This window comes from Sinocyclocheilus rhinocerous, unplaced genomic scaffold, assembly GCF_001515625.1.
Source record: "Sinocyclocheilus rhinocerous isolate Xijiao unplaced genomic scaffold, SAMN03320098_v1.1 scaffold2017, whole genome shotgun sequence".
Lineage (NCBI taxonomy): Eukaryota > Metazoa > Chordata > Actinopteri > Cypriniformes > Cyprinidae > Sinocyclocheilus > Sinocyclocheilus rhinocerous.
This window is the reverse complement of record NW_015655609.1, coordinates 495,112-509,809: the sequence shown is the minus strand read 5'-3', so window position 1 is coordinate 509,809 and position 14,698 is coordinate 495,112. Positions and strand designations below refer to the sequence as shown.

Genomic DNA, 14,698 nt, shown 5'->3' with positions numbered 1-14,698 from the left:
TGTGTGTGTGTGTGTGTGTGTGTGTGTGTGTGTGTGCGTGTGTGCGTGTGTGCGTGCGTGTGTGTGGAAGGTTGTGATGCATCACTCTTCCTGAGGCTGTCATTATGACTTGAGGGTATGTTATGCTGAATGCTGATTCAGTAGAGATTGACAGGCTGCTGTGTGTGTGTGTGTGTGTGATGGGCATCTGCTCTGGATACTGTGTATAGTTTCTCTCATATTCAGAGTGTGTGTATATTTTGTGAGTAAGCACCAACGAGTATCTACGAGTATGTATCAGTATTTATTTTATATCATGTCTTGTGGTGCACATTATGTGTTTGCATGAATGACTCTGTATGTGTGTGTGAGTATCAGTGTCTATGTTTGTATAAATGTCAGTTGGTGGTAGCTGGACGTTAGAAGTGGTGTCTGAAAGTATGATGAGTAATTGATGACAGCACATGCTCACTCCCTCCTGTGGAGCTTGGCTTCAGCCTGCTTACCTCCCTGATCTTCAAAAGCTCACTCGCTTTCTCTCTTTCTCACACACACATATACTCACAGGTTGAGAGCAGAGAAAAACAACAAGTGTTGCATTAATCAAACAGCCTCTTCTTTCCAAGGGAATTGTAGCACTTTAGAGGAGCTGCCTGGTCTGCTGCTTTAGTAGCACTAGATCATCCAGCCAAACATTTCACCCTCTCTTTTGATGACATTTATTCAGCAGAAGTTACAGCATTTATAATTCAGATGCTTCACTTTTGGATGCATCACGCTCAGAGCTATACAGCGGTCTCAAAATGTTTTTGGACACTTAAGCCACACTTAAAAATGTATGAATGCTATTGCATTAGAGAAGAAAATACCAAGTGGCATTTATTTTACACCATGATAGCACAAGCACACTTTTCACAAATAGAAGTTTTGGAGTTTAAAATGATGAAACAATAGATACACTGTTCTGAGTTTAGACCAAGTGGAATCCAGAAACAGACATTTCTCAGACATTTTCAGTTAAATTCAAACATTTTTAAGTGTTGTCCAAAAACTAATTTTAGGGCCTTTGGACAGTATATTCAAGATACTTCCCACATACTGCCAAGGGAAAATTATCAAAGTACCACTGTGGATGGGTTACATTTTATATTTGCAAAATGAACGTTTACTTTATGGTTAAATTGTTGTCACACTGTTCTTTTTTCCTGCATTTATTTAAATTTTCACAAATTAATTTGGAATATAATGAGAAAGATTATGAAAAAAAATACACATGACCTCTCTGAACTAAATACGTGGATGCTATTAGCTTTGGAAAATGAAGGATCTCTTGAGATTCTGAATGAGCTCATGTGCAGATTAAAGGACGAAGCTGATTATTCTCTCAGCTAACCTGTTGAGACTGAATCACAGTAAGTTGTTCTGAATAAAGGCTTTCTGCATTTCCATATTAATCTGTCACGTTTAGGCCTCTGAGACACATGGCCTCCTGTCATGGTGCTATGATAACAGAGTAGTTGGCATTTCCCTGCAACATATAAATATGTATAATTCTGATAAATATAATTGAATGGCTTATGTACACAGAGAGTGAGACAGAAATCTCACAGGCTGGACCCGCAGTCTGTCTCACACCCCAGAAGACTCCTTCAACTTCCTCAAATTGAAAAGTGGTGCATTAAGAAGGTCTCTGAGTGGATAAAAGCAACATCGGGTATCTTGTGCTCACTATTGATAAGTAAGGTGCAGAGACCTTTGACCTACAAGCTTCACCCCAATTCCACAAGCTTTTTCCAAGCTAGAGATGGCCCAGACCCCTGTGAATTTTCAGCTCATAAATCTTTACTCATCCTTGTGTAAGACAAGGATCCATTATAAGATGTTATTGTTTTATGTTTCACTTTGTAAGTACATTTAGGTTGACCATGGTCTCAGCAAACACTTAGGCTGGCTGGAGTGTGCTGTATTTCTTGTGTAATTCAAAAACACATTTTGTTCCTATGCCTGTTTACTCAAACATTAGTAAACAGGCATATGAACAAAAATGTGTTTTTGAATTTAAAAATACCTTGAATTTAGGGTTTAAATACATTTTTTTAATCACAGGCCTGTCGCTAGTTACTATACAGTAAAGCAGTTTCTTCTACATCTTACCATTAAACACTCAAAATATGCATGTCCCCCTCCAGCCTTTTCTGATTTGTTCATCAGTATTTACTGATATTAATGTGTAATACTGCATAGCAGAAGTTGAAATATCCATTAGCATTCCCATTCATTTCTTCGACTGGCACATGACTCACTGGAAGTACACCATTTGAAATACATGCCATGTTACTAATCACTTTGTTTAATTACAAAATTTACCAGCAGGGGCACATAGACAAACAATTTATAAATAGCGTAGATGGAATAAAAGGACTCTTCTTGTTAATAAGTGGACAAAATATATCTGTGCTATATGGTAATGTCTGTTTTTGTTTTTGGAGATACTGAAATCTGATTAGGGTTATTGTAACTCAAGGTCCAAACTCTTTCCTCCAGTGTCTTCCATTCTGTTTCCTTCCTTGTATCTCAGGCTCAATCCCAAAGCAGGGATCACAGCGAGCAGATTAATGACTTAAACATAACAGTGCCGACATGTTCCCAGGCTCACCAAGAAACCAAAAGAGAGAGAGAATGAATGTGGTGCAACAGGAAGTCTTTCAGAATGACATTCACACAGAAGAGCCCAGCGCGTTGAATGAAAGCAGCATCAGGATGAAGATGACACGATAGAATGGGAAACAAAGAGAGAGAGAGGAATAGGAGATGGGATTAGAAGCAGAATTAATTAGTGTTAAGGTCAGCACATGACAAATTGTGGTTTTATAAAAAGCGGGAATGAAAGCAAGATGGGCAAACAGACGTAGCAACTACCCATGGCACTTCTCAAATTGGTTGAGGGAGAACGAGAGAGGATTGTGCATGACAGATTTTGACTGGCATCTTTAATTAAAAGGTGCTGTCAGGGGCCACAGTGTGCGGGGAGAGAGGGGCCCCATCAGCCCCTGAGTCTCGTCCCCGGAAATGATTGTTGAGCAATTGCAAGATAAATAAGATGCCCCATGAGCTGAGCTGCAAACTGATGTATGCAGTATTATAAATAAATCTGCACCAGAAAGAAATGATCAAATAAACAAGACAATGCAGGCAGACAATGACTTGCCGTTTCCAGAGAGGCAGCACTGTTTGGGTACGTGGGGAGTATGTGTGTGTGTGTGTGTGTGTGTGTGTGAGAGAGATAGAAGTATAATATGTTTGCTGCGGTGCTGGGCTAAAGTGATGGCTGGCTAACAGACGCTAACAGCAGCTGGTTTCATGGCTGAGACTTTGCTGAAGCGCCTGAACTCCCACACTCCTAACTTGCATGCAACAAAACTGCAGCCTCCTGGGACCCAGCCAGACTCTGTCATCCATAGATGCACCTTAATGCGTGCACCTGTAGCTTTTTACTAAGCGTGCATGCCCTTGCAGACGTGTGTGTGTGTGTGTGTGTGTGTGTGAACGCACGGCCAAGTGCGAATGTGTGTTCTTGCGATGCCTCCTTGCTCTGCAGTTATTAGTTGTTGGGAAACATGTGTACTGTCATAAAGAGAAGCGAGCTGGGAGCTCTTCAGATGCATACACGGTATCATTATCAACCAGAGGGCAGTGGGATGGTAAAGTGAGAATGAATTATGAATGGAAAGTTGAGGATGTTCTTGCGCATGTTTTCCCCACAGGACATGCTCCACCGCTCATTTGCATCAGCGAAGCGCTGCTGGTCATAGGTCTATATGAAATATTCGTATATCTCTATCTCTCCCTTGACAAACAAAACCGAGTTTTAGTATATTTAAAGTTGACATGAATAGAAAATTGACCCTATTTGAACATGTTTTATAAAGGCTACATATGGTACAACTGGGGAATAAAAAAATTGGCTACTGGTAACAGCACTTTCTTAATACACTTTTTTTTCTGGTCTTAATGTATGATTCATTGCTAGATGTTTGTTTGTTTGTTTTTTAAATACACAAAAACAAATTTTTGACTTTCATCTTAATGCAGTAAGGCCTTGCAGACTATTAATCAATGTTAACCAGGTTATACATGCATTTAATAACAATACACAGTAAGACCAGTAACATATAATAAAAAAATACTAAAATCTTTAATGTATTCAAAGTTTTGAAATTGCTAGAAAATCGCAATGTAAAGGTGCACTGGGATGCATAAAGATGCTCTAGAGGGTGCATTTTAAAAATGCATTTTAAAAAATAATAAAGAAAGGTAATTTAAATGATTAGTAATATCAGTAAAGTAATAAATAAGAATTATTAGTACAATTTAAAATAATACTATTTTAAATATATTGTAAAAAATTAAGTTATTCCTGTGCTGGTAAAGCTGAATTTTCAGCAGCCTTTACTCCAGTATTCAGTGTCATATGATCCTTCTGAAATTATTCTAATATGCTGTTTTGTTGATCAAGACACATTTCTTATTATCAATGTTGAAAACAGTTGTGCTGCTTAATATTTTTTGTGGAAATTATGACAGCTTTTTTTTTTTAGGATTCTTTGATAAATGAAAGTTTATCAAATGAAATGAAAGTGCAGAAGAGCAGCATTTGTTTAAAATAGAAATGTTTTGTAACATTATAGAAGTAGAAGTCTTCTACTTATATAAGTAGACCTTTTAGTAGAAGTCTTTAGTAAAGTACTTTTGATCAATTTATAGCACCTTAATACAATTAAAATAAAAAATCATTAGTGGCTCCAAATTTTCAAACGATAGTGTAGAAGTTATGCATTAAGTATATTCTGAAAAGCATATGATTCGTCTTGTTTAAAAAATGCTAAATATATTGCCGATTCTGCAAGGGATATGTAAATTTATGAAGCAGAACTGTAAGTCACATTACAGAGGTAATATGGTTTTCAAATTCCATTTCATGGCAACTTCAAGCCTTTTTTCAACTCTGCATGGCCATGAACACCTGTATACAAGAGTGTGAGATGTGTGTACAAGTGTGTGACCTGTATACACTGGTGCACCGCTGCTTCTCTCTCTGCCTTGAGTCAGCCACTCTTTGTACTTCTGCAGAATGAGTTCCACAGCACTAAAATTTCTCTCCCTCTTCCTCCCCACCCAACCCCATCTTCTTTTTTTCTTCCGTCCACCCCTTCTCTTTCCTTTTCCCTCATTTCTGGATCTAGGCCACAGAATGGGTCGATGATCCTCTACAATAGGAAGAAGGTGAAGTACAGAAAGGATGGCTACTGCTGGAAAAAAAGGAAAGATGGGAAGACCACGCGGGAGGATCACATGAAGCTCAAAGTACAAGGAGTGGAGGTGAGGCCATTTGTCTGCACCATAGTGCACACAAACCCATCAACTTTCTTTGAAACCGTTGGGTTGCAAATAATGGGTGCACATAAGAAAAGAAGCCAGTGGTTTTGTGGTTGTTGCACATGCACTGCAAGTCCCCAAGTCGGCTCCAACTTTTTCTAGTCCACATTTGAGAATGAAAAAATACACCTCAGCAGCCCGAGTTTAGTTTTCCCTTGATAGCAAACAAAATGGAAGCAATTGTTTGTACCTTATTAAGCTCGGGATGTTTGCTCTGCTCCAGAGTGCCGGCATTAATCTTCCCCCATGCTGGGAACCACTGCCATCACAGGTAGACTGCAGGGCCCTTTTCTGCTTTTCCGCGCCCTGGCACGGCCCCGCTGTGTGTGTGTGTGTGTGTGTGTGAGCGCTCTTTGATTTATCTCCACTCATATACACATATACTTGCTCACCAAACAGCGTGGGTGCTGGATCCAGAGTTTTACTCTTTTGTTTTTTGGTGTTTGAACTGAGTATCTATCATTTTGTGTCCTCTGGATAGTTGAGCATGCTGAGGTCATGTGATGTTGTTCTGCATATTCAAACCCAAACTCATATTATACAATCATATAATTGAAAAAAAACAACAACAACAAAAAACGCGCACACAGAATATTTGAAACACTTGCCAAGACGTGCATTTATTCTCTGCTTGCTCTCTCTTCATGGAGCTCTCATTAGACAGTGAACAGACCTCACTTAACAACCAAATCTCTGCCAATCATTTTTTGGCAGTGCGTTTTCTGACAGCAGATGTTTTAGAGGAAGTTTGGAGTTTCCACCAATTATCCATTAAATTTACAAGCTTTACCTCTTAAAGGTATAGTTCCCAAAAAATATTCACTCATGTTGTCCAAACCAGTACAATTTGGCATCAAACACAATGTTTAGCAGAATGTTGGCACTTCTGTTTTCGATACAATGTTGGGAACAGATTTTCAAAGATAAAAAATGGCAGAACATGCTTTCCATTTATTTTTAATTATTAGCTAAATTTACTAGCAATTTCTGAGTGTTTCAAAGTAAATCCTACACCAATGTTTTTATTGAATTGCTTATTCACATACTGTACAAGACATGCAACAACCAATGACATTTAGCATTATTTGAGTGTTTGGTTATTGGCTTAAATTTTGGTATATTCCTCACACAAAGCTATTTAATGACTGTGGATGACTTGAAATGTAGCTACTTTTCTTGTGCTTTTGTGGTACTTTTTTTTTCTTTTTTTTTCTCTTTGGAGACTGACAGCTCCTTTTTACACGGGTCCTACTTCTTGCCTTATCGTTCCGCAGACGTTTTCCTCTTTTGTTTTTTATCCGCCATCTCTATCTTTCTGTCGCTCGGCTCGGCTAATGTCCGTTCCATGCACTGAACGCGCTCTCCTCCACATCACGAGTAGACACGCCCCTTATTGCTGATTGACTACAAGTTTGTTTTGCGATTCGGCCCGAATCAGTTTTCTAAAGTGTTTTTGAAAAATCACTTACTCTGCCTTTAATTTTTTGGTGAACTGCTCCTTAAAGGACATTTGCAGTGGCAAAAGTTTCTCAATGCATCAGCCAACAGAGTCTTGTAAAGTTCAGATATATGTGAGAAATGCTGCAAAGTTCTTTATAGGCCTCTGTCATCTCTGAGGTGTCCTCTGACCCACACACATGCTGAATTCTACTAAAAGATCTCGTTTGAGCTGAGGTAACTCCGAGTTGAACTCACTCACTGAGCTGAAGAAAAACTCAAATAAACCCTTCTCTCTTTTCCTTTCTCTCTGTCTCCATCCTTTATATCTCTCAGCCAGCACCGCTTGCTGTCATCTGGCAGGCTTATCCTCTAACATGCCTCCATATGTTTTTTCCTGTGTAAATGGCTGTGGCTTACAGTGGGCTAATTTCAGAAGGGTGGCAAGAAGGCTTTGGGTACTAAGGTGGACTCAGCAGAAAATTGCATGTCTGGCAAGCAGAGAAAAAAAGAGTGCACAGTGCGAACACTTCCTAGCTCACAGCAGGCTTAAAGGGATAAGACAGAGGGAGGTGTTTAGAGGAAGGTCCAAGTTGTTCTTTTTCTCACAGTAAAATGTAACCATGGCTTTCTCTGTATAAATTCTGATAGAGAATACAGGAACATTTCCTTTGGTGTTTCATTCAAGAATGAAAGTCTCATGGTTTGAAATGACAAATGAGTGAGCGAATAATGACAGAATTTAAATTATGGGGGTAATGCTGAAATAATTAGTAGTAATAATAATAATTCTAATAATTGAAAATTTTATCGATTTGACTTCTTATAAGTTAAACTTTTTTTTCATTTTAGGAATGTAATTTTTTATATATTGTAATGTTTATTTTTTATTAAAGGAAATGCACATAATATATAGCATAGATTACCATTTAAAAGTTTGGGGTCAGTACAATTCTTTTTAAAGAAATTAATACTTGCATTAAGCAAGGATTAAATTGATCAAAATTGACAATAAATAATTTTACGTTGTTACAAAAGATTTCAATTTCAAATAAATACTGTTCTTTTGAATTTTCTATTCATCCTAGAATATTTGATAAAATGTGTCACCGTTTCCATAAAATATTAAGCAGCACAACTGTTTTCCACATTAATAATAAAATGTTTTGGTCACACTTTATTTTAAGGTCCAATTCTCGCTATTAACAAACCATTAACTACAAATTTTGCCTCTAATAAACTCCTAATTTGCTGCTTATTAATAGTTAGTAAGGTAGTTGTTAGTTTAGGTATTGGGTAGGATTAGGGCATAAGAGGCTTCTTTCAAAAAAAACACAAAAAAATCTTACCAACCTAAACTTTTGAATGGTGTAGATTCTGTATTTATTTACATAGCCTTCAGTTTGCTCCTTGTTTGAAGAACAATAGTGGGCAGGATAATATAAACAATGGGCATTTTTATTTGAATAACTGAAGAAATAATCAATAGACTAATTATCAAAATGATTTTTAGTTACAGCCCTATTTTTGAGTAAACTATCACTTTAAGAAATCCCCCTCTGTGTTTATGAAGAGACTACAGTCAAATGGCCGCGTCTCCATAGGTGAAGCATAATGAGACTTCTGATCAGATGGCTCCAGCAGCGATTGGACACCGACGGTCCTGTGTTTCTCTCCTCCCGCTATGAGCAGCAGTATAATAGGGAGCGGCCACTCAGTACGTCCTCCCAGCGCACCCCAGACCGAGCGCAGAGCGATCAATCAGAGCTGTGCTCTTCAGGATAATAACCTTGCCCTATCAGTCTGCCTCAGACCTGTTTACTGCAAACGCAAATAAATGACGTGACCTTCACCTTCAGAGCCATTTCACTGAGGGCTTTTTCTCCAGGAGGGGTGTGTGAATGAGAGGTGTCATATTGTGTGGTCTGTGTGTGTTTGAAACAAGGGCTGGTAAAACTCTGTGTCTCCGGGCTACATGACAATTCCTTTAAGTGGCGACTGTGGTGGCTACCCAGCCTCCTTCACTCTCCCACTATCTCCCTTTTCTCTCTCTCTCTATAGAACAGATGAACCTTGAGTCCACAGTAAAACTCCTTGTTCCCTAAAATTGGAGCAAGACGTGTGTTACAGCATTAGTACTTAACAGGGCGTGAAATAGCAGCCTGGCTTCCTGACGTCTCCCCATCACTTCAGGTGAGAGTGTAGACGATGAGATAGATGAGCATCCCCCCTTCCTCCTCTTGATTATTCGCACAATGCAACAGGGCCACCAGAAAAAGGCTTGTCCGTTACTGGCTATCTAGTTTCTTTCCTGATTGTAGCTGACATCTTCCTCCTCTGACCCTCAGCTACAAAGACCTAATCAGGAAGTCAACCACCCGTGATCCCAGTACATAGCAGACTCGTTTATATTCCTAATAATTCCTGGCTACCTAACCGCTTTCAAGGATAGCCGTTTTGTCTTTATATTATAAGGCTTTTTAGCACCATCAATTCAATGGGTGAATCTGATGAATGATGTTGCAGGAAAAGTGCTGAAAAGTGGAAAAGTTAAGTGTGACATACACAGGTAGCTGATCTCAACTCTTTGTGTCTGTGCTGTAAATTCTGGCTGACTTGAGGGATCATCACAGTTCAGTTTGTATTTGTGTGGCACTTTTTACAATGCATTGTTTCTAAGTTCCAAAGCAGCTTTACAGGAAATTGAGAAATAAAGAAGAAAAGAAAATAGTGCTATACAAGCCCCTAGTAACAAGAAAAGCTCCCTATGATTTTTATTTTATTTTTATATTTTTGGATTTGACATCTGGGCTTAGGTTAAAACCTCAGACATCTTGTAAGGACATAAGGGGGTTATCCTAGCTTGACAGTCATTATACATTTTTCAAGCACAATAACTTTTTTTTTTATCAGATAGAATTTTGATATCAGAGTTGAGACCCTAGAGTGACTCTGATCTAATTCTTTATTAACGAAGTACATTAACAGTTAACATAGAGGTGGTTGAGGAACAATGCTTACTAGTGTCTATTTCTACCTCTAAATCTGCTCTCTCTCTCTCTCTCATTCTCTGGGTGATCAGTTCTCCTGACCTGGACCTTATACTGTACTTGTTACTATTTTAAGCAATTTATTATTGTCAAGGTAAACTTTAGTCACTTTCAGATTTTGTCCTGTGTAAAATCGGTACTTTTCTAATGTTCTATGACCTTGTTTGCCCTCAGAAAGTCATAGAAATTACTATACTTAAATTACTAAAGGCCTGGTGAAAGGAAGACAATATATGTTAAAGAATTCAGTCTCAGTGTAAGCATGTTTTACCTTAGCCCTAAATAAATTAGGTGTTAATTAACTTAAAATATATCCACTACTAGGTAGAAAAGTTAGGGCGGGAGAAGCAGTGTACTACCTTCAGAGTATTTTATTTATAGCCATGCATTGATTAGTTGCATTATTGATTGATGTTGATTAGCCATGCCAACGTTTTATTTAGAACAAAGAGTGTTGGACTTGAAGTTTCTCCTGAATGCTCTTCTGTAATTTCTATTGTGTTTTAAATGTTCGAGACACTTTTTTATGTTTTAAAAAAACATTCATCTAGTCACTCCCAACAGAGCTTTGTAATAAAGAATTCTGAAAGTAAACGAATAGTTGCACTACATGGTTCAGTTAAGTAATTTCTCAGGACAAAGCACTAAAACAAGCAGTTTAGTATTCATTTTTAGAGTTTTTTTTATTTGGTGTTTCACTAAGTTTTTGTCATAGTTTTAATTATTGTTATAATGCATTTTACACTCTTAAAATGAAAGGTTATTTTTTGGCATCTTTGATTCCATGAAGAACCTTTATCATCCAAGGAACCTTACCATTGAACAAAAGGTCCTTTATAGTTGAAAAGGGATGTTAAATGTTCCTCACACAAAGAAAAACAAAATGGTTTGTTTAAGAAATGTTCACTAAAAGGTTCTGTAGGGAACCAAAAATGGTTCTTCTTTTGAAATACCCCTTTTGGAACCTTATTTTTAAGAGTAAAATCTTAAGAAATGGTCATCCTTTGTTAATGACCATTTCTGTCAGTAGTTTTGACAAGATTAACCTTGATTAGGAATCATGTGTGGGTAGAAAGACAAAGATTTTAGCCAGTGAACGCCCCATTATTACCAATAGCAATTTATGGTCATACTGTTGCATAAAAATAAAAAAAAAGTGTTTTGAATATTGTGAAATTGCCCCAGCAGCATCCTTGCCACTAAGAGTGGAAGACTAAAGCGCCTCCCCTCTCTTGATTAGCTGTTAATTCTGCTTGCGCTGCTGATACACATATTGCCCTCCCCAAGACCCAACTCATGATTCCAGCATTCTAATAAACTTCCAAACACGTATTGATTTCTCTTAAGTGAAGGTGGCAGGGTGGGCGAGTTTTTCATTACCCAGTGGTAATTATACAGATTGAAATAAGCTTTCTTATTTAGATGCAGCTCCCGCTCTCTTAACCTCTACCGGCCGGGAGAGAGGCACTACCCCAGTGCACCATCCAGACCCCCTCGGTCCCAACACATTATTTCATGTTGACTCCATCTAATGCGTGATATCAGCCATGCGAGTACACGATGAGCAGGGCTAATGGAGTGTGCCTGTAGCTCAATCACCTCTCTCCATTGATAATAATGAAGACAAATGTCAAAACCGCTGTTTGTAATGCCGTAATCAAGTGGGCACCTTTGCGGCGGACAGCGGTAGGGATGGTTGCAGTAAGTCAACGCTATCACCGTTCTGTGTCCAGATTGAAAGCAACAGCTACTTTGCAGGATCAGCGATACGCAGCCGTGTTTATTTGTGTTAATGGAGGCCGCTCTCGGTTCCAATTATCAGCATCTCCTTTCTCCAGGGGGACGTTTTGTCTGTAATTGTTTAGAAAATGGCTATTATTTTGCGATACGCCACATGCTGTTGCGAGCAGGGTGTGTCCACGTGCAGATGCGGTCGTCGATAGCAACAGCTTGCAAAGCCAGATGTGAGACAAGGAGGAGGAAGTGACATAACAGACTCTTTCTCAACAAACCACTGCTTCCAGCTCTTGTGTGAAATTAGCAGATATGTAGAAACTGATGGAAGTACAAAAGGAAAGTTTCAGGTTGGCCGATTCTCCAAAACTTCCAACCATTTCCTCAACTGTCTGGGATGCATAAACAGCTAATCGATTTTCCTAGTCTCCTTCTTTTATTTTTCCCTCTCTCTAAACCCTTCATTCTCTCTCCGTTTGTTCTCGGTGTGTCTGCTGTATTTCCTTCTGTGACTGCTCACTCCTGCAATCTCTGTATATCATGTGTGTGAAAGGCAGACGCTGAATCCGGTTATGATGTTTCTGAGTGTGCCGTTTCCATGGTTTTGCAGCTGCAAACTCCTGCGAGAGCGAGAGATTTGTTGAAGTTTTAGCTCCAAAGGTGCAGAAAGAAGTTTTCCCATGATGACTTGCTGTCTCCTCAAATGTTGTCAATAAGAAGAATGTGAAAAAGCAAGGGCAGCAGAAAAGGAAGTGCGAAATATAAAATATTCGATTGTTTCTGGCTTAGAATGAAGCATCACTGTGCCACTATGACTGTGGAATGAAGATCAATACTAGTCTTCCAATAACACATTTCACGAGAGTGCTGTACAACTAATTCACAAAGTGGTTTGTCCCTCCATCCATCTTATGCCTTTGATCTGTTTTTATAAATCTGGCATGAGCCAGACTTCCTAAAGCTAATTGAAAGGCTGTGGTTGGATGTTCTAGTAACTCACCCAGTCATGTGTTTTAAACCCGGTGTAATTAATTTTCAGAACACATGACTAATAATCTTAGCGTAGCTCTGAGCGGCAACAATACAACCCTCTCAAAATCACTGCGGTATTTTTGGGCCTTCTCTATAAAGACGGGTAGGGAAGTTTGACATGTAATGACAGAATAAGATGATATGAATTATCTACACTTTTCAATAATTTAATTTCCCAGTCCCTTTCAGTTTAGTTTGAATATGAATTGAATTGGCCACACCCCACAGGAAGTGGAATTAGAACTTGAATTGGAATAAGAAAAAGAAATCAAATGGCATTCTGGCAAATGATGTTTGAAGGATCTGTATAACCTATAGGTCAAGACTTTTTAAAGTGTTTTTTTACATATACTGTATATTTGAACAAGGCTGTCAAGTCAGCAATTAAAATTTCAATTCTACCTCCTATATATATTTTCCTATTAAAAGTCATTCTCACTTGGTGAACCCATGTGAATGGTGCACAACCCTGTCATTCCTTTTGTTTAATTCCTGATGCTAATAAAATTGCGCACTTCACTTTTAAACAACTTGTAATGCATTATGATGCTTACATATTCATGGTTATACCTTTAAAGAGGGTAATGCATTAAAACATATCACATTATATTGGGTCTCTTCAGTATAACTATGAATAGGTAAGTACTATAATGTATTTTATCTTATTCTTAATGCATTATAATTTATAATACATTACATACACAAGCTTCAAGTGAAGTGTTACCAACATAAATATATTTTTAATGACGAACATAAAGGCTTTTAGTTAGATGATTTGTATAATTGAGTGGTCGTATGAATGCCACTGATTGCGTGAGCTTTTTAAAATACAATTTGGGGGCCGCCCGGCCTTCTCACTATCTATACCTGATCAGTGGAGCTGTACAAAAGACATTCAAGGTTTGCTTTTCAAAGCCATTGGAACAGAAAGAGACATTACTTCAAGGTAAAGCCAAAGACAAGGGTATAGGCTGAGGAACACATCGCTCTCCACCATCAACATCACGTCCCTAATTATTAGCTCTGCTGTGACCTTACATCCCTTGCCTTCACTCCACTGTAAAATCAGACAGAGATCACTGATTATTTTTATGGGCTATAACACCTTCAGTGCTAATACCTGTGTGCCGGTGTAGAGAGAGTGTAATGAAGGAGAGATGTCTTTGTTTTGATGTATGATTCTGTGCACAGCGCTCGAGTCTCTTCTCTGGGAGTATGCAGCTCACAGCTCATTTGTCAACCCGGCTGATGATGGAATTTCAGCATTCAGTACACAAATCAGAGCCGAGCGAGTTCAAAGCGGCGACACTAAGCATGCAGCTTTAAACTGACTAGCGAGCGTTTTCATAAAGATTTCTCTTTTTTTCCTTCTCTTAGGTCATCTGCAATTCCATTTTAATTACCTACGTCAGGGCCCGGACACTGTTACATACTCACTTTCCACCTCTTCGTCTAAGAAAAAAGAGGATTAGCTTCACTTTGTAGTCGACAGATGTTTCAGTTTCAGAGTGATATGTGTAATGTAAAAGTAAGCCGCAGCATAATTGCACTGAGAGAAAAGGTGAGAGATGTATCGTGTTGTCAGATCCAAGGAGGGAGTTCCCAGGAGGCTTCTCTTCAGAAGGATGTTCATAGAACCGGCTGTCAACCTCTGTTTGTCATGGCCATGTTCATTCATTCGCTCTTAGATCGGTGTTAAATTGTCTTTCAGTGTCCCGATCTGACTTCTGTCGGTGAGATTGGTTAAAAAGGCAGCAGGCAGTGTTGGAGTCTCTTCATGAGGTCATTATGGTTTGACGTGAACCCTGGGTGACGTTATTATTGCGTGTTTGTGATTGCATATTTTCTGCACAGTTTGCAGAAATCTCCCCGAATTCATTATAGTTCACCCATACCTGCTCAAAGTCTCCTTGTGCGGTACGCACCAAAAGGTGTTTACTTCTGCGAGCTGACCGCTAAGTCGTGCATTATTAACACGAGGTGTACAAGTTGGAATTTGCTGCTGAGTATAACTGTAAAATCAAAATGTA

General features: G+C 38.7%; 1 protein-coding gene across 1 annotated transcript in view; it reads left to right on the top strand.

Annotated features, from left to right (window-relative positions):
* The window catches only part of LOC107718815 (calmodulin-binding transcription activator 1-like), a 220,160-nt gene that overhangs the window by 42,855 nt on the left and 162,607 nt on the right, over positions 1 to 14,698 (top strand). Inside the window, exon 2 of the mRNA XM_016526044.1 lies at positions 5,223 to 5,358. Within this exon, the coding sequence (XP_016381530.1) occupies positions 5,239 to 5,358 (120 nt within the window). The 5' untranslated portion in view covers positions 5,223 to 5,238. The remainder of the gene's footprint in view (positions 1 to 5,222; positions 5,359 to 14,698) is intronic.